The following is a 24,313-nucleotide window of genomic DNA, read 5'->3' as shown; positions in this document are numbered from 1 at the left end:
TAGGCTTTCTTCCTATGCATATACATACCTGCTCTTTTTTTTTAAGTGGGAGTGTTCGATGCTGTTTTGTAACCTGATCTTTTCAAATGACCACTGCAAATAGTTTTCCATGTCCTTAAACAGGTTCCCACAACTTCACTGTTAATGACTGCCCAGCGAGTGCCAGCAGCCATGTGCCCCAGTCAATTTGTTGTGTTGTTTTTTTCTCATGCCTGTGGTCTGCAACTTACATCATTATCTGCTCTAAGGAAGTACCAAGGTTTAGCCAATTAGAAGCTCTCTATTAAAAATGAAAAGGACATCTGCAGCCCTCCAGAGGGTGGGCCAGTGTCCTCATTCTTCTGAAACGTATCTTTGTTGCAAAGAGCAACCTGGCCATCAGCCTGTTAGGCTGCGGATGTGGAAAAGAGACCCACTTGTATTTCCCGGTGGACTTCTTCAGAGAGGTTGGGCTGCTTTTAAAAAAAAAAAAAAAAAAGAGCAGAAGAAAATGTTTTGTAATTGTTTGTGAGTGCACACAGGCTCAGTGGCAAAATGAGACGGAACCCTTGATTTCTAACCTCCTGCTGCACTGTTCAAAATTCCTCCCAGAGAGGCAAGGAGGAAGCAGATCTGAAGCGCTCTGATTGTCCAATTTGCATCCTCTCTTAGCTGGTTATTCTCCCAAAGGACATTTCACATCAAATTGTACTTGTTTGTAAAGATCTTTCACCCAAGACAGACCACCTCCCAAGATACTGCTGATATGGAGGCTAGAGAAATACAGAGAGAGGATTTAAAATATTGCGAGTCCCTGGGTAGAAATGTAAACAGATTTCAGGGCAGCGGCTTCCGGCCTGGAAACCCCCAGAGGATCCCGTCCAGAGCCCCGGTCAGGTAAAGAACAGGACAAACAACAGCCACACGAAGGAAAACTGGAGGATGTTCATTAACGAAATGCATTTGTTCAACGCGCTCTTAGGGAATACCAACAGCGGGCTAGCCCCGCCCTCGGCGCGGAGAAGCAGAGATAAATAAACCCCCGTTTCTACACCCAAGGAGCCAACCGTCTAAGAGAGGAATCCAACGTGCCAGCGAACATTTGAAACACGGTGTGATGAAGGCTGCGCCCAGACGCTTAGGCGCGAGGACCATGACAACGCAGAGGTGTGACCCAGAGGAAGAGGAAGGAAAGATAGGACGTGTCCTAAGAAGCACACCTGGTCAGGTAGGATCGAAGCACGGGATGGAGCATCAGGAAGTGAAACCGGTGAGGCCCCCAGAAGCTGCATCACGCGGCGTCCTGCGTCCCGGGGAAAGGAGCCTGGGCTTTCTCCAGCCGCCAGGAGGAGCCTTTGGGTTTTCGGCGGGCACAGGTCTTATGATTCACACTGGAAAGGCTCTTTCTGGGTAGTACGGAGCTTGTTAGACTGGCACGGGGAACAAATTAAGAGACTGTCATTAGCTTCAGGCAAGAAATGATCTGGGGCCTCAACAAAGGACAGTGACAACGGGGATGGAGGCAGGAAGCAGTTCAAGTGATTATTCAAGAGACGGAATCGACAGGGCTGAGTGGCCAGCTGAAGAGGGGGTGGGGGACAGGGTGAAAGCGAAGAGCAAGTAGTGCACACAGCAAGGCCCCCAAGGAAGCAGAAAAGGACGACACCTGGGACAAGAGGATCAAGAGACATTCCCTTCCTCAGACCTACGAAAGTAGGAGAGGACAATCATGTAGACGCCCTATGGAAGTAGGAGAGGACAGTCATGTGGACGCAGATTCTAATAGGTATGGGGGCCGACTCAGTGGCGCAAGGCGGGAAGGATGGCAGTTTCTGGGGGAACGTGCACTCTGAGTGAAGTAGGGGTAGATGGCTGAGAAGGAGGAGAGTAGAAGTAGGATCTCTTGGGGACAGCAGTCAACCTTTGGAACAGCCAATAAAGGGCAAGGAAGGAGGAACTGGTGCTCAGCCCTGGGAAGCATGAGCCAAAGGGCCCTGAGGACCAGCTGAGCCCAGAGGCCAATCTCCATGAATGATGTTCCCTCCAGCAGCACTCTGCAGCCAAGGGGAGGAAGAGCGGCTGGGTGATGATTGGCTTCCCAGCTGAAAATGTGGCCAACGGACGCAGGGGATGGCCACGTCCCCTCAACTCAAGGGAACTGAGGATGCCGAGAAGAGAGAGTGGAGGGCTGCCCAGGGAAGGAAGTGAAGCCAGGAAGGGCTGAGAAAGCCAGGGGCCGATGACCCAAGTCCCAACAGAGCAGAGAGTACCGACAGGAGGGCTAGCTAGACGGACCAGAGCCTTACGCTGTGAAGTCAGCATGCTGGTGCGTCAGACGCCAAAGGTGGAGTAAACACACTGATGGCGACGTCCAGGAGGTGACCCGGGAGTGGGGGATTGAAGTGGGGCTGGTGGTCTGGCAGTGCCCATGAAGGACAAGGGCCAGCAGAATGGAGGAGGCTGCTGGGAGGGTCTATGAGACTGTCCTACTTTCAGGCTGGTCCAGGCTGAGCTCCCCACCAGTGTCTGAGGCCCCAGGTCCAGCATGCGCCTGCCCAGCCAGCAGCTGCCACCTGGGCTTGGATTGAGGTGCCTGGAGCTCTCCCAGGTGGGGCAGAGGCTCTGAGGAAGCTGCTCTCCTGGGAGAGGACAGTCTTGGGATCCACCTGATGGACCTGGAAGCAGCAGGAGACACCCACCTCTGCGGGAGACCACAGTGTCCCACGGGAGCCTACAAACCCCCAGGACACCATTGTGGGATTTAGCAACAGCCAAAATCCACAGTCTGTTCAAGGAGAGCTTGGTTCAAACCAAGATAGTCCCACAGTTACGCATGGTTGCGGGTTTCGCCCATGCATCCAGTCCTGTCTGAGGACACCCCAGTGCCATTCTGTGTCAGTGTCTTGAGGGATGGATAGATTCCCTCCCAGGGAGTAAGGCAAGCCCTGCCTCACACTGTCGCCAAAGCGCAGGTACATGCCGGCTGATAAAGAGCCCGACGGCCTAAGGGGCCCTCCTTAGAACCCTGACTCCCAGTCCCTTCAACTGCCACCTGTGACAAAGAGCCCAGGTAATTTCGTGTTTCCAGCACCGTCATCTGAACCACATGACCTTCCAGAGTAGCACCAAGTAGTTACACATTACAAGGTAAATGTTAACGCTGCACGTGGGTTCTTAGGAAAAGTTCCTAGCTGTTGCCACCATTTAGTAACCTGTACCCCCAGGTTTGCCTTAATCTTTTTTTTTTTTTTTTTTCCAGCTCAGTTTGAACTCCTATAGCCTGGGCACGGGAGACCTGGATTCCTGTCCTGGCTGTTTTAGGAGCCAACACCCCCGGTGGGGAGGGAGGGGGCTCCGAAGCCCCGGGACCCGCAGGCAGGGCGTGGCGGGCTGGGGGAGACAGGGCGCGGGTGCGCCGGGCCCAGCCCGGGTGACTCACCTTGGCCTCCCCGCAGGTGCGCGCAGGCGCTGCTGGAGCACGGCGCCTCGGTGCAGCGCGCGGGCGGCGCGGGCCTGGACACGCCCCTGCACGTGGCGGCTCAGCGCGGCCTGGACGAGCACGCGCGCCTCTACCTGGGCCGCGGGGCGCGCGTGGACGCGAGGAACGCCCGCGGCGAGACGGCCCTGAGCGCGGCGTGCGGCGCGGCGCGGCGGCCCGACGAGCACGCGCGCTGCCTGCGCCTGTGCGCGCTGCTGCTGCGGTGCGGCGCGGCGGCGGACGCGCGCGACGAGGCCGAGCGCAGCCCGCTGCACAAGGCCTGCGGCCACGCGCTCCACGGCCTGGCGCGCCTCCTGCTGCGGCACGGCGCCGACGCGGGCGCGCTCGACTACGGGGGTGCGTCGCCGCTGGCCCGAGTGCTGCACACGGCCGCCTGCGCCCCCGAGGCCGCGCCGCAGCGCACGCTGCAGGCGCTGCTCAACCACGGCTCCCCCACCGTGTGGCCCGACGCCTTCCCCAAGGTAAGAGGGGGTCGGGGACAGGCCACGAGGACTTTGCAGCGCAGGGACCCGGCCTGCCGCCGGGGGGCATGCGGCGCTTCTCAGGCTTTCAGGGGCCCGGGAACCCCCTGGAGACTGGTCCAGATGCAGATTCTGATCCCGCGGGAGGGGGTGGCAGAGTCTGCATTTCTAGCAAGACTAGAGGTGAGGGTGAGGTCTTGGGACCACACTTTGAGGAGCCAGGGCTGGGCAGCCCTTTGTAGAGTCACTAGAAAATGAAAAGGTTGGGGGGTCAACAAGCATACTCGAGTGAGACCTTGCAGAGTTGTCACCTGGGGACGCCAGGCACTTGTTTCTATGACGCCGTCATGGCTCAAAATATTTTGGCAGATTATCTGTTGGTGTAATTGGTGAACAATGAAATCAGTCTCTTGTCACATCTGGTATTTGACTTGAAATGAAATACCCAATGTGATCATCCACCTTATTAATGGGATTAATGATAGCACTTCACAGATTTCTCTCACTCAGTCCTCACCACACTCCTGTGAAATACACCAGGCTCCTGACATTCCCTTACCTGGATTTCAGTCAGGTGAAGTGCCCTGTTCAGGGTCAAGGTTGTGTTGGGACCTCAACCCCACTTTGCAGACTTGACTCTGAGCAGCTTGTCGCCTTTCCACGTGTCAGATCTACACTGAAATGATAAAGATGAAGAACAAACATTTCTTATCAGAGAAAATAAAGACAGAAAATGTTTCCAGAAGGAAAGTTCCCAAAATACTGATTAAAATAAGCGATTGGGGCTTCCCTGGTGGCGCAGTGGTTGAGAATCTGCCTGCCAATGCAGGGGACACGGGTTCGAGCCCTGGTCTGGGAAGATCCCACATGCCACGGAGCGACTAGTCTCGTGAGCCACAATTGCTGAGCCTGCGCGTCTGGAGCCTGTGCTCCGCAACAAGAGAGGCCGCGATAGTGAGAGGCCCGCACACCGCGATTAAGAGTGGCCCCCACTCGCCGCAACTAGAGAAAGCCCTCGCACAGAAACGAAGACCCAACACAGCCATAAATAAATAAATAAATAAATAATTTTTTTTTAAAAAGACTGAAACTAAGCATTAGTAACATTTTTTAAAATTAATTAATTCAATAAATAAAATAAGCGATTGTCCTCCGCCAAAAGACTTCACTGAAGGGAGGTCATTCCATTCGATGTAAAATTGGCTGTGCTTAATTTAAAAATTATCCCAGGCTCACCAGTCGTATGCCAGAGACATGTTTGGCCTGATAAGCTTTACACAAATAGCCTAAAAGCTGTTATGCTAAAAGAACAACAGCTGGATGGTCTAGATGGTCTGAAATAGTGAGATTCACACATTTCTTTCAAATGCGAACTTTGCATCTCGGACGCATACAGAGTAAAATTCTTGTCTCTCAAAACACAGGTGAGAAATGGAAAATCCACCCAGACAATTCCCTGGGTGTTTCCTTCCTTGACAAACTTTATGACAAGTTTCTTATGCCAAGTCTTGCACCATCTTCGAGTCATCCTGCCGAGGCACTCTACTAATGCAGTGAATTCCATACCGTGCGTGGACTCTTGAAAGGGAAGAAACGCCAGCGTTTTTGTATTCTGTAACACTTCCCTTTTATATTCATGATTTACATTTAGACGTTTCCCAGTATTAGCAGGCTTAGTTCATCTACCAATAAAATGGAAACAAACGGAAACCTACCACCCCTCCAATTCACACCGTGTGTGCCTTAAACCAAGATGCACTCTTCAACCCTTATGGTGTGAAACTGCATGAAGAATGAACAAGAAACAACAAAACAACAAAGAAAGAAACAAGACTTTACATGATGGCCAACAGTGAAAAACAACCTGGGACAAATTCTTTGAAAGAAAAAAAAAAAGTCAGTATATTTCAGTGGTGACTAGTAATAATCCTTTGTTAGCCTCGAAGGCACTCGATTTTTAGAGATCTCTGTCCAGGTTTCAATGTCCGAGGTGCAGCCCCACAGGCGTCACCCCGGGGGACAGGACTTCTAGCACCTGAACTCTGTCTCCAAGGCTGTGGGAATCACCCCACCTTGACCTAGAGATGCAGGGCAAAGGCCAGTGCCTCCCCTTTGGGCCTGCAGGGGCCCCGTCCTGGGATCCCCTCACGACATCCTTTGTCAGCCACACAGGAATGGAGCAGGTGAGTGGGGTGTGGGGTGGCTGTGGGTTTGGGTCTGGGGGCAGTTAGTTACAGCGGGGACCCAGAGGCCACGAGAGGTGCTTGGCTCCCGGAGATGACAATGAATCTCCCAGCAGTTCCACACCATTGCGGAAAGAACCGGAGTTTCTTTGAGAAATCTTAATACTTTGAGGCTTTCACAGAGCACAGTGCAGGGGACCTTCAGTCAAAGTTTGTTAAATGAGAGAAGGGGATTCCAGCAACTCCGGGGCGCGGCGCTGCAGTTAAATCTTTGGAAATGGGCCTCTGACGTCTTTGCGCTGAGGGCCGCCCACACCTCGGGGGGGGGGGCGGGGCGGTGCTGAGGAGGTCCGCAGCCCCCTGCCCCCAGCCCACCCCCCGGCCAGGAACAGGTTGCGGGCAAGAGCGCGTTTACTACCAACCTGGACATCCTCCAAGCCAATGTACAAGTGCCTGTGAGGCTCTGGCCTCGCCCCAGGACCACCAGGGCGAACGCTCTGGCAATCTGGCGTCAGCATCCAGGCCCCCTGCATGTGCTCCACCGGGAAAGGGGTCTAATCAGCACGCGGGACATCAAAGGGCAGACCCGACTCGCTCAGCAGCCCCGTGGAGCGCGCAGCAAACACGCTGAAACGAGCCACAAAGCTGCTCTGCAGGCAGGACTCAGCGCCATGGCGAGACGTACGCAGAGGCACCGGGGAATGTCACAGAGCACGCCGCCCGTGGGCAGCAGCCGTGCTTTAAATAGATGTAAAGAGACACCCACGGAGCTCAGAATTACTGAGGCAAAAGGTTTCGCAGCGAGCTTATGACATAAATCACAGTTCCCCCGTGCCCAGACAAAGGCACCAGCGCCGCACCAGGCGGACTCGAAGCATCCGTCGGAGCCGCGCGCACTGCGCTGCCGCGAACATCAAAGCGGTGTCACGGCTGGGAAGGCAAGCATGTCGACAATGCCAGGCCTTTCTGCCCTGCTGACCGCTACTTAACACCAGCGTCAGGTGCGGGCGCGAGGGCAGGTGCAGGTGCGGTGTCAGGATGCAGCCAGGTTTGAATTCTGGAAGTTGCCGGATCGCAGGGGGCCCGGCCTGGAGGAGAGCAGGCAGGAGGGCAGAGAAACGCACACGAGGGTGGATCCAGACTAGCTGCCGCTAGTTGGCTTTGTGGGTCGGATGCTTGGTCTGGGATAAAGGCCTTTGCTCACGTTTCTCTCTCCTTCTGCCCCTCACCTGGGCAGTCATAAATAATTCACGCTTAGATTTGCCCAGGAGTTGGGGAAGTGCCAGCGCAACACCAGTGATGAAAGCTCTCCCCCACAGGCATCCCTTAAGCACTTATTCATTCAACAAACATTTCTGGGGAGCGGCTGTGCTCCCGTGCTGGTGGTACAGTGTTGAACCGGAGCATGGGTATTTCCTGCCCTCCTGGAGCTGCCCGTCAGGTGGGTGAGATGGCCTTGACTCAGACAACCACACACATCACTGTGAAGTTGCTGTGATGTGAAAAGCTGCAAAGCCAAGGCCCTCCAGACCTTGAAGGTACCAAACGAGGGGCCAGACCTGGCTGAGCAGGGCGTCCGAGGCTCCCTCGAGGGCTTGTAGAGTGATTCCGGATCTGAAGGCTGAAGACTTCGCTGTGGGAAGAGGGGAGGGGAAATCATTCCAGGCAGAAGGAACAGCAGGTGCAAAGGTCTTGGGGCAGAAGGAACTCTGCAATATGTGCGGGCCGGGGTGTGGGGGGGGGGGTGTGGGAATGACCCAGTAGCTGGAGGGGAAACAGCAAGAGCCAGGACCCTAGGCAGGGCCCTCGTTAAGGGTTTGCGCCTTTGTCTTAAGAACAATAGGAATCTATTACATCATCTTAAGCAGGACAGGTGACATAATCCAGAGAGAATTGGAGGGTGATTTCTCTGCTCAGGGGTAGAGAACATGCTCTCGTGTGGGCTGCTGGGAAACCCCTGACTGTCATGCGGTCCAGGTGAGGGATGCAGGTAGCTGGAGCAAGGGGAAATGGGAGGTGGAGGGCCAGAATGACAGATTCTAGAAACATCTGCAAACCTCTGGTCTTGCCTCTCCTTCTGGGCATTGACCACGCAGCACATATGGACCTGAAGTTTTTGTTTTCTTTTTACCGAATTACGGAATTAGGTAACGTGACTTCACACTCCAATTTCCTAGGGTTTTCCGTGGGGGAAGCCTGGGGTAGCAGTAGTCAAAACCCAGGGCTCCCTTCCCTGCCTTTACACAGCAGTGCCTGCACGCTGCCCCCATGGGAGGGGGGAGGTGAGCTATGAGCAGTAACGCGCCTCTGTTTTCCTTGCTCTTGTTTTATTTCTCCATCTACATAGAAAGCAGTGTGCCCGTGTGATTTTTCCCCTTAATTTTCTTTCTGCCGCCTCATTAGCTGAAGAGAGTGTGCGCGGACCCTAATGCCATCAGCGTGTCAGAGTAATGTGGCAGCCGCTTCTCCACAGACAGCAAGGAGGCAGTGGAGATTTTTAAACTGTGTTGGCGTAAAAATAATGAAGGCAGCCAGCTGCCTGGCAAACATGAGGGGGGCACAGCGCGGAGGGGTTGGGAAGGGCCCGGGAGCCCCAGAGAGGTGGAACAGAGGAGAGACAGGAAATGAATTCCCAGAGACAGGCAATAAGACTTTGTCACAGTCCGTGACCCAGGGAGGAGGGGCCTGGAGGAGGGGGAACTCTTACTGAGGGAGGGCAGCTGTTCCTGGGGGATGGGGCTTGAGGGGAGGGATGGGGATGTCCAGGTAGCATGCAGTCACTGGGAACCATTGACTATTTTGCAGAGAAGTGAGAGGGCCAATGGGAGGGTAGCTGGAGGTCCAGGTTGGCCTGAGGAAAGTCTGAAGATGCAGGAATTGCCTAGGATACCATGTAAAGACAGACAGAGTAGATCTGGAGGGACCCAGTGTGAACTGCTCTTTTCAACGGCATGGTTTCCCCCCAACACAGAAGAGGGGCCAATGGGATTCACTGTGCAGGGGTATGGAAATGGCATGTTAGTGGTGGCTCGTGTAAGCCAGAAATACCAACATGTCAAGAGCACACGGTGGGGTGCGAGGCTGGGATGGGAAGATGCACGCCTGCGTGGCTCTCCCTCTGCAGCTCAGCCTACCGTGTTCATTCTCTCCTTCTCTAAAGCCCGCTTAAGCCGGAGCTTGTGACAGTAATGGATTAGGGAAGAAACAAAATTGGGGTAGGGAGGGGACCAGAGATGATAATAGTAATATGATTACCAATTTAAATGGGCAGCTGCTCCTGTCTTCATGTTAAAATATCTGTGAAGACGTAGACAGGAGGAAGGAAGGATGGAAGGAAGAGGGGGAGGGGGAGAAAGCAAATCCACGGCACCAAGAGAAAGAGCTCATGTCTGAGTCAGGAAGGGCTGACGCGGCTCTGCTCCACGGCCCTAAGTTTTCAGGCAATCAGGCAGACGTTACAGACAAATAGTTTAAGTCCGCCAGGCAGTAGGGGAGGCTTGTGGAGGTGCGGTGCATCGTGGGAGATGCAGTAAAGTGTAGAGGTGGAAACTGAGGAACCTGAGTTCCACAGCAACCTGCTACCTTGCTGGGGGGAGGGTGGGAGGAAGAGGCCTCCTGGTGGAGCACAGGTCACCAGGCTGGGCATCACCCTCGCCAGCCTTCCTCCACTTTGCCCCTCCACCATCTCACAGGTGAACAGAGAACGGGACCATGGACTTCCCCTGCGTGTTGACAGACCTCGTGTCTGGATCTCACCTTAATCAGAGATGAATACAGAAAAAAATTAATGGATTCATTGTGGGGAAGGGCAGAAGAAGAAAAATGAGATAGCATCCTGAGAGTAGCGACGAAATCTGTACCTCTCATCAAAAGATCCAGAAGAAAATCTGAAAAAATTGTGTGCCCCGTGTGCCATCCTTTATGGAATGCAAGAAGATCTAGTCTTTAAATCCATAACACCCGACAGGTTAAGGTGAGGAGTCAATAGAATGGCATGAAAAGGAAGATGGAGATAAATTTATACCAAGAAAGCAAGAGCACAGTGGTAGGTCGGATTACACATTAAAGGAAGTAAAAGGCAGAACTGATTCATTAAAAAAAATCAAATCAGTGATGTAAGTGAGGGTGCTGTGCTGTTTGCATGTGTGCCCCCAGATCCAGTGCCTGCTGCCTCTGTGTTCCGCTCTGCATCCTGATAGGGTACAGAGCCCCTTCAAGCTAACACAGAGCCCCTATCAGCTGACTTCTGACTGGGTTCAGCCAAGGGAGACACCATGGGAAATTGGAGGGGGAGGGGGAAAAGCCAAGGTATTTCTCCCCCTCTTCCTCCACTTAGGTAGCTTCTACAGCAGCACGTGCATCTCCATGGCTCCAATACCCCCAGGCGGCTGCTTCTCATAGTCACAGCCCCAGCAGGCAGCCCCTGCCTGACTTGGTTCCAGCCTCCCTTGTATCTCTCATAACAAGAAGCACAGGCTTCAGGATTGGTGGTTTCTGAGTCTCAGTGACACCATCAAAGAACCAGATGCCTTTCAAGCTCAGTAAGTCAGCCTTGCCCTCAAAATGGTCCTTCTCTTGGTCCCTAAATGGCTTCCAGCAACTGAGCCAACCAGCCTCCTATTCAGATCCAGCTGTTTTCTCTAGAAGCCCTGAGGAAGTCTTTCTTTGCGTTTTATTGGCCCCAGTTGGCTTAAACCTGCCCTTCCCCAAACCATTAAATGATGAGTGGAATAGAATTATCATGATTGAATTAATCTAATCATTTGGAGTGTTGGGAAGTCAACCACAATGTTCACTACAAAGGACTAATATTAAAAGATCTTCTGGGGCTTCCCTGGTGGCACAGTGGTTAAGAATACGCCTGCCAGTGCAGGAGACACGGGTTCAAGCCCTGGTCCGGGAAGATCCCACATGCCACAGAGCAACTAAGCCCGTGCGCTACAACTACTGAGCCTGTGTTCTAGAGCCCCCGAGCCACAACTACTGAGCCTTTGTGCCACAACTACTGAAGCCCGTGCACCTAGAGCCCGTGCTTCCAACAAGAGAAGCCACCACAATGAGAAGCCTGCACACTGCAACAAAGAGTAGCCCCCACTTGCGGCAACTAGAGAAAGCCCACGCGCAGCAACAAAGACCCAGCACAGCCAAAAATAAAAATAAATAAAATAAAATAAATTTATTTTAAAAAAAAAGAACTTCTTAAGTGCAAAAGAAAAAACTAAGCCAAGAAACTAAAAAACAAAGTGATGGTCGTAAAGGACAAAGAGCAGAGAGCCAATTCACAGATAAGTGATATTATTGATGAACATACAACAATGGATCAGAAATAATAATCAAAGAAGACATAATAGAAGAAAACTTAGCTGCACTAAAAAAATCTTAACATAGAGAAGTTGAATGGATATTCTCTGCAAATCAGTGATGGGAGACACATACCTATATACATTCTAAACAAAATGTTCTAAAAAGGCATGGAAAAAGGCTTGCAAAGTACCCAAGCAGAAAACAGGTTATTCATAAGGGAATAAAAATCAGGCTGGACTCAGATTTCTCTGCTGCAGTGTTATTGTAAGACAATGAAATATCATCTACAGATTTTTAAAGAAAAGGTTTGGATGCTAGAATTCTAGTTTCAGCCAAGATAACTTTCATTTTGATGGCAAAAGAAAGACACTTTTAGATATCAAGGGCTCATAAGACATGCCTTCCTAATGCATTTTTTTAAAAGAAAAAAAAAATTCTATTTACTCCATTATTTATTCAACAAATATTTATTGAGCACCAGCCATTTGCCAACAACATACTAGATGCTTAGGATACCTAATGAGTGAATAAATTAGGGGAAAAAAGTATTGCTACCCTCATGGAGCTTACCTTCTAATGGGGAAGACAGACATTAAACAATGAGCATAATAAATGGGCCAATAAAATGATAAGGGCTAGGGGAGGAGAAGCAAGACGGGAGACAGTGCGTTTTAAAGAGGGTAGTTAGGATGGGTGGTTTTTGAGTAGACTTGAGAGAGGTGAGCGAATCAGCTAAGCAGATGTCTAGGCAAAGAGCAGCCCAGCAGACAAGCCAAGAGTCTGTGGCCCCAAGGCTGGAGTGAGCCTCATCCACGTGGGGAACAACAGAGGAAGCAGTGTGGCTGAAGGTGGAGAGAACCAGTGGGACAGTAGCAGGAGATGAGATGGGAGAGGTGGGGGAGGGGCACAGACTGTGTGGGCTCTCGTAGGACGTTGCAATGACTTTGGCCATTGGAGTGGTCTGAGCAGAGGAGGGGTATGGCCTGACTAACATTTTATGAGGCTCCTTGTGGTCTCCATGTTGAGAACATACTTTAGGAGGAGCAGAATAGAAGTGGGGAGATGATTTAGGAGGTTGTGACCATAATCCACCTGAGGGATCACGGTGGCATGGACAAGGGAGGTGGTCTGATTCTGGATATATTTTGAAGGTAGAGCCAACAGGATTTCTTGACAGATTGGCTGTGGGATATGAGAGAAGAGGAGTCAAAGATGACTCCAAGGCTTTAGCCTGAGAGCCTGAAAGGTGAGCTGTGCCATCAACTGACGTGGGGAAGCTTATGGGGCAGGTAAGTCCGGGGCTGGGGGGAGACTTGGGATCTATGTTTCCAATACGTTAAGCGTGAGATAGAGCCAGCCACAAGGAGATACCAAGTAAGCAGTTGGACATTCAAGCCTGGAGTTTGGGAGGGAGGTTTGACTGACCTGGAGATACGCTTTGGAGGGCTGGTGGCATATGGATGGTATGTAAAGCCAGGAAGCTGAATGACATCACCAGGGAGGGAGAGTAAATGGAGAAGAGGAATGAGGACTAAATCCGAGGCCATTCCAGCAGGGAGAAGATGCAGAGATGAGAAAGTAGCAGAGGAAACCGGTTTCTAGAAGGAGCATCAGTGAGGGAGGTGAAGGAATAGAAGTGTGGCTTCCTGGAAGCCAAGAGAAGAACATATCAAAGTGAGGACGTGGTCAGCCGTGTCAGCTGTGCTGATACACAGCACGAGGCGAGGCAGAGCCGTGACCACCAGACGCAGCCTGCTCACGGGCACTCTTGGCAAGGGCAGATTGGGTGGAGAAGTGGAGACAAAAGGCCAGATGGGATGGGAGTACCCAGCTGACCAAGAGGTGATGGGAAAGACTGTCTCAGGAATGGGAAACTCAATCTGCAGACTGTCTCAGGCCGACCTCTTAAATATCTCCCAGAATCTTTCTTCTCTTTCCATCCTGGCTGCCACCAGCTGAGTTTAGGCCACAACCATCTCTCCGCTAGATTGCAAAAATATCCTCGTAACTGGGCTCTCTGCCTCCAGTATGGCCCCATGAAACTCTTCTCAACACTGTAGCCATGGTGACATTTCTAAAATTAAAACCTGACCCTGTCACTCCTCCACTCATCATCCTTCAAGGGCTCTTGGGTGCCCTCAAGATAAGTCTAGCCTCCCTGTCATGGCAGACAGTGGTCTTCTAGATCTGACCCTGCTTTCCTCTCCAGTCCCAGTTCTCACTACTCCCCGTGTCAAACTCCATGCCACAGCCAATTTTTTTTGTTCCTTTTCACCTCCCAAGTTTGGTAAATGTTTTCTCCACCTAGAACATTTTGGTCCTCAGAACTCTCCACACCTTTTGTAACTACTACTCCATGTCTTAGCTTGAATGTCACTTCCTCCAGAAATCTTTCCTTGACCAACTCACCACCCTATTGCAAATCTAGGTCTGAGTTAGGTGTCATTTCTAGCACCTGGTGATTCCCTCACCGTAGTACTATGGCACCTATACATTTATTTTTATTACTACTACTACTACTACTACTACTACTACTACTACTTATATTATTTGAGACTGTATCATTTGGGACCGTAAAATTCTGTGTAGCCAAGGCTTGCCTTTGTTATCACACAAACATAACACAATCTTTAACTTCTAGTAGGAAATTGATTAAATATCTGTGGAATAAATGGCTTAAACAATACAGTTAAAATAGAGACAACTTAAATAGTTGTAAGGCAGGTGGTAAAACTAAATGCAACTACCAAAAATTATTTCCGAAGGAGATATATAGCATAAAATAAGATCTTGTACTAATTATAATCTGGAACACAAACTTCAGATGTTACTAAGGAGGGAGAAGAATTGGTTAAGAGATGTGAGAGAAGGGATAATGGTACATCTAGAGCACAGAAGATACTATTTTGATGTTTAGAGAAATAGAGGTTAATATTTTTTTATCCTGAAGGTAACCACTAGTAAAATTTTAAATAAGATATAGACTTCCAAAATATAAAAGATAGGGACTTCCCTGGTGGCACAGTGGTTAAGAATCCACCTTCCAGTGCAGGGGACATGGGTTCGATCCCTGGTCTGGGAAGATCCCACATGCTGTGGAACAACTAAGCCCGTGCACCACAACTACTGAGCCTGCGCCCTAGAGCCCACGAGCCACAACTACTGAAGCCTGAGCGCCTAGAGCCTGTGCTCTGCAACAAGAAAAGCCACAGCATTGAGAAGCCCACACAAGGCAACGAAGACCCAATGCAGCCAAAAAAAAAAATTTTTTTTTAATATATAAAAGATAAATACAAAGAAGATACAAACCTGTGTAACAGAAATCAGACAACAAAGGAAACAAGAAGCATAAAAAATCGTAAATAATAAAATGATAGAAGTAAAACCAGATAGATTATCTATAACAATAAATACAAATTTCTTAAGTTACCCTATTACCAGTAGAGACTCTCAAACACTTTAGAACAACGTGAAACAAAACGTTAGAATTAAAGAGTGGGCAGAGGTAATTCTAGCAAAAACAAACTGAAAATAAAATGATGTACTGATATCAATATGCAATGTAGGAAAATCCCAGGGAAATACACAAAATGAGAAGAAAAGATTCACTCGACATTGGTAAAGGATACAGTCCATAGTGAAGAGATAACCATTAAGAACCTTACATGCCAAAAAAAGATTATGTTAAATGGAGAAAGTAACTGAAAAATAATAATTCTAGATGATTTTTAATTCATATCTCAGTCTTTCCCATAGATAAAGTAGGGAAAAAAATTTTAGAAGCTTCAAATCATAAATGTGGCATATACATGTTGAACTTTGAACCGTCAAACAATACAACTTCTAGTACTTCAAAATCAGACATTATTTAAAGCCAGAATACAATACCCCAGAAAATTAATAGCAAAAGTTAATTTTTAAAAATAATTTAGGGAGTTCCTTGGTGGCCTAGTGGTTAGGATTCCGGGCTTTCACTGCCATGACCCGAATTCAATCCTTGGTTGGGAAACTGAGATCCCGCAAGCTGCAAGGCGCAGTGTGGCCAAAAATCTTTAAAAACTAACTTTTTGAAAATTTCATCACACACTCCCAAATGAATACTGTGTCAATAGTTATTTAATTGCAGACTGTTTAAGAAAGAAAGACAGTGACAACATTGTGCCTCAAAACTTATGGCTCTGACCACACCTCTGTTCAAAGGAAGATCCATGGCACTTTAAAAATTGCTTTATTGTGACTCAAGAGAAAACATATTGTCAAGTTAACTGAGCAGTCAATCCAAGGAGCTGGAAAGAGAAATGGAGAAAGGGATTAATAATGATAAAGGCAATAAGTAATGGATTGGAATATTTTTAAAGAGAACTGATCAATGTAATCCGATAGCTGGTTTCCTGAGAAAAAAAATTAAAATAGACCAAATTCCAGCAAGACTAAACATGAAAAAAATTGCAAATACAATCATAGTGAATCTCAAATGAGACAGGGTGCTTATTCCTATATACAGTGGAGATACGCCCCCGTCCAAATTTGTTCTCCACCTGCATGGACACATCTGCAAGGCTCCTGGCCCTTGCTTCCTGGGTTTCACCAGTGCAGTGTCCCAGAAGTGGGGGAGGAAGGAGAGTGAGGTCAGAGGATGTATCCACTTGGCACCCTCTCAGCTTCAGGCTGGTTGTGTGTCCCCAGCCAAGGATCACCCACCCCATTCTCTCACTTTGCAGACCCAGGAGGGGAAATAGCTCTGCTGCTAACTCTGTATCAGTGCACTGTTCCCTGTGGTTCCCCTGGCTAAATAAGCCCTGTATCAATAAACGCTCCTGGAATAATCCTATATCGAGTGTGCCGTCTATTTCCTGTTAGAACCCTGACTGATCATATGCAATGCTGAATTTCTTTTCTTTTTCCAGGAAAATATAGGTGAACAAAATTGAGCTAAGAAGAAATCAAAACAAAATATGCCAGTAACCATGAAAGAAATTGAAAATATTAAATTATCACCTACAACTAAAGGCTAGGCTTAAAAGCTTCAAATGAAAGGTCCATCATGCTTTCTTATTTCCAATAATTATCTACTTCTCAAAATCTCCCAGAGTGTTAAAAAGATAGTTTTCTCAGATGGTTTTACTAAGTTAACGTAAAGTGATATTAAAACCTGACAATAATAGCTCAAAAAGCTAAAACTGTAAACCAGATTTAGTTATCAAGAGAGCTGCAAAAATCTTAGCAAATTGAATCTGCCATTCTATTTGGAAGAATAGCCAAATAGAGTCTGTTTTACGAAGGCAAAAATGGGTTGATATTGGAAAACCTTTTTGTATCAACTTGGTTAGAAAAAGGCAAAAAAAATAAATCCTGAAATTTGTAGTAACCTAGGAATAGAAAGATATTTCCTTAACTTCAGAGTATTTATGTGAAACTAATACCCAAGATTATGGTGAAATGTTAGAGACAATCCTATTAAAATTAGGACTAAGATGATGATGCCTGCTATCAATGTTGCTATTTAACATTGAATTTTAATGCTCTAGCCAATGTAACAGGACAAGAAAAGTAAGAAACATTAATATTGAGGAGGAGAAAATACCATTATTTGCAAAAATGATTCTCTACCTGAAAAATAACCTTAATAAATAAAGTGTACTTATAAATCAACAGAAAAAATGAACACACTGTAGAAAAAGTGAGCAAAAGACATAATTTAGCAATTCACAAAAGAAGAAAGACAAATGGTCAGCCAAAAGTAAACATTCCATATTTTACCTATCAGATTTAAATAATTAATAAGATGGTCTGGGTAGGAAGAAAGAGGCACTCTCATACTCAGTTCTTTAAAAAGTGTAACAACTTACTTATAATTTGACAGTATGTTTTAAAAGCCTTAAAACGTACACACCCTTCGACCCTGCAGTTCTACTTCCAGCAATGCAGTAGAAGCAATCTAAAATAGAATTGTGTTCACAGATGTTCATTGTTTATAATATCAAAAAATACTGAGGCAACTTAGAGTAGTTAATTCATTGAATTCATTATGATATGTTCATACGATATTTTATGGCCACTAAAAATGATGTTTAAATGCTCATTTATAATTTTTGAATTGTTCAAAATCTATTTTGATAAATCAATTTTCAAAATAATGTGCAAAGCACTAGCTCATTTTTGTTATATATATTAATTCCTTGTCTAAATGCATATAACCTTAGTATATACAAAATGTTGACAGTGGTTATCGCTGAACAAAGAAATGTGAAATTTTTAAATTTTGCTTTCCTGTGTCTTAAAGGGGTGTTAGATCTGAAAGAAGCTAGGTAAGCTGTAAAGGGAGCAACCATATTGGGTGTGTTCAAGGAGCACCGGTGAGCATGATGCAGGCCAGGCTTGCCATTGTCTCTGACTGTTGTCTACTGTAGATATTTGGTGCCTGACCTTAGAAAAGTTGCTTAACCTCAGTTTTCTCAACCAAGAAATAAAAAGAACAATTCTACAACTCTTGGTAAATCCTAAACCTCACAAACAGAGAATAATGAAGTTGCCCTGCCCCTCCCCAAAATCAAATCTGAATTTGATCAAGCTTCTGAATCCAACTACTAATTTACAGAAAGCAGAGAAAGAGCGGCATCCCACAGGGATACAATCCCAACAGTGAGCAAAATCCCAACAATGAGAAACTCTACAGGACAAATAACCTAGTTTCTTCTACAAATATCAACATGAAACAAAAAAGAGAGACCTGAAAATACATCATATCAACCAATGTAAAGGTGTTGGTCTTACTTGAATTCTTATTCAAACAAACAAAGGACTGTTTTGTTGGGGGTTTTTTTTATTTTAAATTTTTTTTATTTATTTATTTTTGGCTGCGTTGGGTCTTTTTTTTTTTAATTAATTAATTATGTTTGGCTGTGTTGGGTCTTCGTTTCTGTGTGAGGGCGTTCTCTAGTTGCAGCGAGCGGGGCCACTCTTCATCGCGGTGTGCAGGCCTCTCACTGTCGCGGCCTCTCTTGTTGCGGAGCATAAGCTCCAGACGCGCAGGCTCAGTAGTTGTGGCTCATGGACCTAGTTGCTCCGCGGCATGTGGGATCTTCCCAGACCAGGGCTCGAACCCGTGTCCTCTGCATTGGCAGACAGATTCTCAACCACTGCGCCACCAGGGAAGCCCCAAATGACTGTTTTTGATATAATGGCATTTAAGAGAAATTTGTGAATTTAAACATTGACTATATATTAGATGATACTAAGAAACTATTGTTAATTTCTCAGCTGTTACAGTGATACTGTGTTTGCATTTCTTCTAAACTTCCTTTAAGAGACACACAAATATTTACGGACGAAATGATGATACACTGAATTTGCTTTTAAATAACATTAGGGAGGGGGACTGGAGGTATGGATAGGGCAGGATTGGCCATGAACTGATGCGGGTACATGAGGGTTTACCCTACTATTCAGTCTACTTTGTGTACTTTCAAACTTCTTCATAACAACAACAACAACAAAAGTTTATTTTTTAAAAAGCAAGTACTGTTTCCATCTTTATGTTGAAGCTGATGGACTTGAACTGTAGACTTTGCAAATGAGAAAATAAACATTCTTTGCCAGTGGGGACTCTGAAAATAAAACGGAAAGGCCAAGTGGAGAAGAAATGCAACAGCAAAGCAATTCTTCTCCCCCAATTTCCCAACACGTTAGAAAATCGAAGTAAGAAACTGGGAACACCATCCTTGGGCCAAATTCCCTCCCAGCAGAGCTTATTTCCTCTTCTCTGAGCAGCTCTCCAGAGCCAAAGGAGCCTGCCCGGCCATCAGCATATTCCTCCTGGGAACTTGAATGCATACCGCTTGGCCCAGACTTTTCATGATGATAAGACAGCCCCTTACAGAGCTCTGCCCTGTGCTTACCTGTGCACTAACGCCTGGGGCCCTACAACGACCCTGTTGTACTGTTACTGGGATTGCTATTGTTCCCTGGGAGGAGAGTGAGGTCACACAGCCAGGGAAGTGGCAGCAGTGGGATCCAAGCACACCCTCCGGTCTCCCCACCCTTTCCCACCTGGACCCTAATCCCGGCCCACCCAAACTGTGCCTCCCACCATTTCCAACCAGGTGCTGAAGACCTGCGCGCCAGCCCCCGCTGTCCTTGAGGTTCTTTTCAACTCCTACTCTCAGCTCCGCGTGTCAGAGTCCTGGAAGGAGGTGATCCCTGAAGAGGTGTTTCAGGTGAGGAAGCTGCCCCTTCTTTCCCCGTTAGTACAAGACTGTTGTCTGTTTTCTGTTCACCCACGTGTGGAGTTTTGCGCTAATACCCAGGTAAGTGGAAAACATCTGGAGAAGGGAAGAGAAAGGCAAATTGGGGGCATATCTGAGCATGTCTGTTTTTCTTCTGGAGGCTCAGTAATCACACAGCCTGTGGTTCTAATCGGGGTCCTGTGGGCTGCAAGGAGCACAAAACCGACCCACACTGGCTTAAGAAGCTCAGGGCTCCAGTAACCACTGTCCAGAGGAGGGTGGGCCGTGGAGGTCCTGGCTCCTGTGTGTCAGTTTCTTTCTCTGACAGCTTAAGATACGACCGAGGCAGCTGCTGGCACTGCATCCACACACAACAGAGTCCACAGGTGACTGTCAATTAAGAAAGAGAGAACTTTTTTTTCTAGAAAATGTCCCCTCATGTTTCATTGACTTGAGTCCTGTGCAGATTACTGAACAACAAAGTGTGCTCTACAAAGGGGGTGGGCAGAGGGGAATTCTAGGAGGTTACCCATAGTATCTGAAATCACCCAAAGCAGACTTCCCTCTGACTGGGCAGGAGCTGCACTCTAGAAAAGTATCCAGACCCTCTCAGGGAGGGTTGTAGTGCATCAGTAGCCATGAAAGGATCACCTGTGCCGTCAGGGCTCTTCCGTCTGGGAGAGAGACATGTGTCGGTTCCATGTGCCCAGACTGACGTCCCCCCGCCTTCCTTTCAGGTGCACCAGCCTTTCTACGAGTCCCTCTTTGCCTTGGCCTACACCCCGCGCTGTCTGCAGCATCTCTGCCGCTGTACCATTCGGAAACTGTTCGGCAGAAGGTGCTTTTACCTCGTGCCCCAGTTGCCCTTGCCGAAGTCCCTGCAAAGTTACCTTCTTCTGGAGCCAGAGGGGGTTTTGCACTGAAACCCAGAGATTTGGACCAAGACACCTGTGCTCGTCTGTGGAGGCTCCGGGGTTGGGAGGGGCCCTGGATGGCACTTGGCACTCACCCTGTGCACAGACCTCACCCAGCTTCAGCTTCACCTGGGCGTGGAATTGGCAGTAAAGGCCCTTTCTGCCTCTCAGGGTTGCTCGTAAGGACTGAAGCTGTGAATAGCGTAGTACTTGTATCAGAAAGTACCTTTCAACAGAGGTTGAACTAAAAGGTGTACGTATTTTTCCAAGGTCTGTCTCCTGACCACAATGCGTTAGCAGCGTTCGAGCTGCACCCCGCCCCCCCCCACCACCGGCCTTCAGACCCTCTTCCTCAAGGGGAACATCCCACCCCTCCTAGTGCTCAGCCCCTCGGACTCTGTCCCCCAGACATGACAGACGGACACACTGAGCGAGGACACTGGCTTCCGTGACAAGAGCCCCTGCCCAGGAGCCCACTGGTGCTTCCCAGCGCATCACAATCCAGAGCCCCTAGAAGGACATCAGAGGGGCGGTGAGCCGGACATTCTGATCCTATGCGAGTCTTCTGTCCGACAGCCTTACCAAACCCCAGCTGATCCAGCTGTGGGGAACAGTCCAGGAAGCCAGATGCCAGGGCTAGACACAGGTTCGTGGAGGTTGCCATCAGCTCAGCCCCAGCATCCAGAATAGGAGAGCCTTCTTAAAGGTCTAGGACTGTATTAACCGTGTCTTTTATTTTCTATATTCTGGTGCTTCGACATCTGGGGCCTTTCGGACCCTGGAGGGACTGCCCCTCCCAGGGTTAGCCAACTCCTAGAGATAGTAAACAACATGCCCCCAGGCATCCTTTTCAAATACAACTCAACCAACCCAGAGTTCACTCCCCTACCACCGCCCTTGAGCTCCAGCCACTACCCCTGCGGAGCCAGTGCCAGACAACCAAGGCCAGCCCCTCTGCCCTGAAGCCCACTGCAGTCATTCGGACTAGCCAGTCCTACGCCTGTGTATCCTGCCTCGCCTATCCTTTCCATGGAAACCACAATAAAGGCTCTTGCCCATGTCCCCTCCCCCCACTTCCTGATCAACCCTGGTGCTTTCCCATGTGGTGTGACCCTTCTCTTGGGAATGGTGACTAATAAACTATCTCTTCATTGATAACCGTCTCCCAATCTGTTGGCCTTACTAGACCTCACATTTTCTATTAAAAACCATCTTTTAAAACAAGGACTCTTTATTTATTTTCATCCTCTCAGGATAAGCAGGGGCTCCACTTTTTCCAGTTTGAGCCAGTGCAAGGTGCAGCTGGGACGAACCTCAGGAGGGCGGGCACGCCATCCCACTGTTTGCAGTGTGGAAGGGGGGTTCCACACCCCAGTAGGTAACTGCAGTCTAAGGTGGGATGTGGTGTCTGTGAGCGAAGCCCACTGTGGAGGTGAAAAGAATGAGGGTGGGCGTCACGAAAGGAGTAGACTGGCTGAGACTTGGTGGATGGTCAGATTTCAACACAGCGGGTCAGGCCAAGGGAGGGATAGGACAGCATCCCCCTTCAGCTGACCCACCCACATCCTGCCCTTCGAGACTGACATCTCAGCCAAACTACGTAAACACGGTTCAAGATCCCACACACCCTCACCCCAGGCAGATGGCTCTCCCCAAGCCCCTCCCACGTAGACATTCAGGAGCTGCCCCTGGATCAAAAGGAAAACTTGGAACAAAGGCAGGGGTGCAGGAAAGTGCACACACCATGGAGGAACAGTGATTCATCCGCCTAGAGGGGAGGGTCCCTATGCTTTGGCCACTGGAAGGAGGCCAGTCGGGAGGGTCTTGGCTTCCAGATGAAGGATTCTGAACTTCGTTGCACAGGCTTTGAGGAGCCACAGGGCAGGTGAGCAGATGTGATGCCAGTGAGACTCCAGGAAGTCACTTCGTCCTGGAAAGGGATGCAGCACACCAGAGGGCGGGTAGGAACCCATGGTGACACCCCAGAGGTGGGGCTTCAGATCCAGGCTGCTCCACTGAGCAAGGAGAACAGTTACAGTTATCTAACCGATGGGCTGCAGTTTGCTCAGCTGGGAAGTGAAAGCATGCACACCTCTCTCACTGGGCTGGGACTCGGTGAGATAATTCGTGAGGGCAGCAGGCTTCTCCAGTCTGAAGGCGTCTTGTTGAAAGGCAGATTCTGACACTGGCGTCTGGGGCGGGGCCCCAGATTCTGTGGGTCGGCCAACTTTAACGTTGCTGACGAGCTTGGGTGACGCCCCTGCCCCTGGATGGTCCTACTGAGAGCAGAGTGCAAAGCCCTAGGCCCAGAGGCGGCCCAGAGAGGGAAAGCAGTAAATGGTTCCTTCTCTTATTATGATTGTTTGATTATTAGGAGAAGAAAATAGCCTAATATTGGGATAAAGACTGTAAAAATGGAAAAGCAAAGCAACGTTATTTATGAGAAAAATGAGAAAGGCGGAAACAGTAAGAAATGCAGGGCTTCCCTGATGGCGCAGTGGTTGGGAGTCTGCCTGCCAATGCAGGGGACACGGGTTCGAGCCCTGGTCTGGGAGGATACCGCGTGCCGCGGAGCAACTGGGCCCGTGAGCCACAACTACTGAGCCTGCGCGTCTGGAGCCTGTGCTCCACAACAAGAGAGGCCGCGATAATGAGAGGCCCGCGCACCGCGATGAAGAGTGGCCCCCACTTGCCGCAACTAGAGAAAGCCCTCGCACAGAAACGAAGACCCAACACAGCCATAAATAAATAAATAAATAAATAAATAAATAAATAAATAAAAATTAAAAAAAAAAAAAAAGAAAGAAATGCAGCCCCAGCAGCTCCTAAGGAGCCCTGTCCTCACGGGATTTTGCAAATGAGAATCTGAGTGAGCCTGCGACCTGACTCAGCCTGTTCTTCAGCCTCCCCTCTCCACCCCCCTCCTCCTTAGAAAACAGGTTGTATTTCTGAATGCACTAAATTTTAAATATGTTTTGGAGTCCCGGAACAAAGTAGAACTCTTTTAAAACACATTGACTTTAAATTTCTAAAAATCTGATGAATAATGACCAATTATTACATTTTTCAAAAACATGTTTTTCCCCGAATTACAGCTTAAAAACAACATGATTCTCAGAGTGAGCCCCAGACATCTCCCCATAGCTGCCGAAATTCCACCACTGTGGAATTCTTATTCATTATTTCACCCCCCCAAGAATTTTCTTTTAAAAATCAGATGCTCCCAGGTAGAGCTAATCCATGAAGTTCCTTGGGGATAAACCATTCACTCATCCGTTCAGTCATTTGTTCATTCCTTTAACCAACCCTGCCCGAGCCTGCGGGGGGTGGAGCCCAGGGCTTAGGGCTCAGGACCCACCATCAACAAGACAGGCTCCTAGTGGAGCTCACAGCCAAGCCAAGAAGGCCAACTTGTTAGCAAGGCTGTTGGAGAGACTTGGGCACATCAGGGGAGGTGTGGAGAGAAAGGGCCCCTTTCTCCACTTTCTCTCTTGCTTCACCTCTGCATCGAATGAGGGCCCCTGTTCCCAAGGCAGGTGACAGTGTGGGCAGTTTGCAGCCTCCCTCACCAACACACGCATCGTGACACACTCACGTGACATCCCCGATGAGCACTCACTACGCCCTCCCCCGCCGGCCAATACCATATGCGTTGGGTCCAGTACCTCCGGTATAGTAGCGCTCTTGGTCAACATGGACCCATGTGCAACAGAAACAGAGCAATGAACAGGGCCTCTAAAGATGTCAG

The 24,313-nt window shown here is 48.8% G+C and overlaps 1 protein-coding gene and 1 long non-coding RNA gene across 2 annotated transcripts in view; one reads left to right on the top strand and one right to left on the bottom strand.

Moving 5' to 3' along the window:
* Positions 1-21,723, top strand: part of ASB18 (ankyrin repeat and SOCS box containing 18) — a 64,499-nt gene extending 42,776 nt beyond the window's left edge. The window contains exons 4-6 of the mRNA XM_057551875.1: positions 3,435-3,939; positions 19,529-19,642; positions 20,389-21,723. Of these exons, the coding sequence (XP_057407858.1) occupies positions 3,435-3,939; positions 19,529-19,642; positions 20,389-20,574 (805 nt within the window). The 3' untranslated portion in view covers positions 20,575-21,723. The remainder of the gene's footprint in view (positions 1-3,434; positions 3,940-19,528; positions 19,643-20,388) is intronic.
* Positions 1-24,313, bottom strand: part of LOC103016351 (uncharacterized) — a 43,892-nt gene that overhangs the window by 4,290 nt on the left and 15,289 nt on the right. Inside the window, exons 2-3 of the long non-coding RNA XR_009009121.1 lie at positions 4,499-4,615; positions 1,200-1,409 (exon numbers count right to left, since the gene is read on the bottom strand). This is a non-coding gene — a long non-coding RNA (uncharacterized LOC103016351). The remainder of the gene's footprint in view (positions 1-1,199; positions 1,410-4,498; positions 4,616-24,313) is intronic.

Source organism: Balaenoptera acutorostrata, chromosome 8 (assembly GCF_949987535.1).
Source record: "Balaenoptera acutorostrata chromosome 8, mBalAcu1.1, whole genome shotgun sequence".
In the NCBI taxonomy this organism is placed as follows: Eukaryota; Metazoa; Chordata; class Mammalia; order Artiodactyla; family Balaenopteridae; genus Balaenoptera; species Balaenoptera acutorostrata.
The sequence above is the reverse complement of the archived record's forward strand: the minus strand, read 5'-3'. Positions and strand labels throughout refer to the sequence as shown.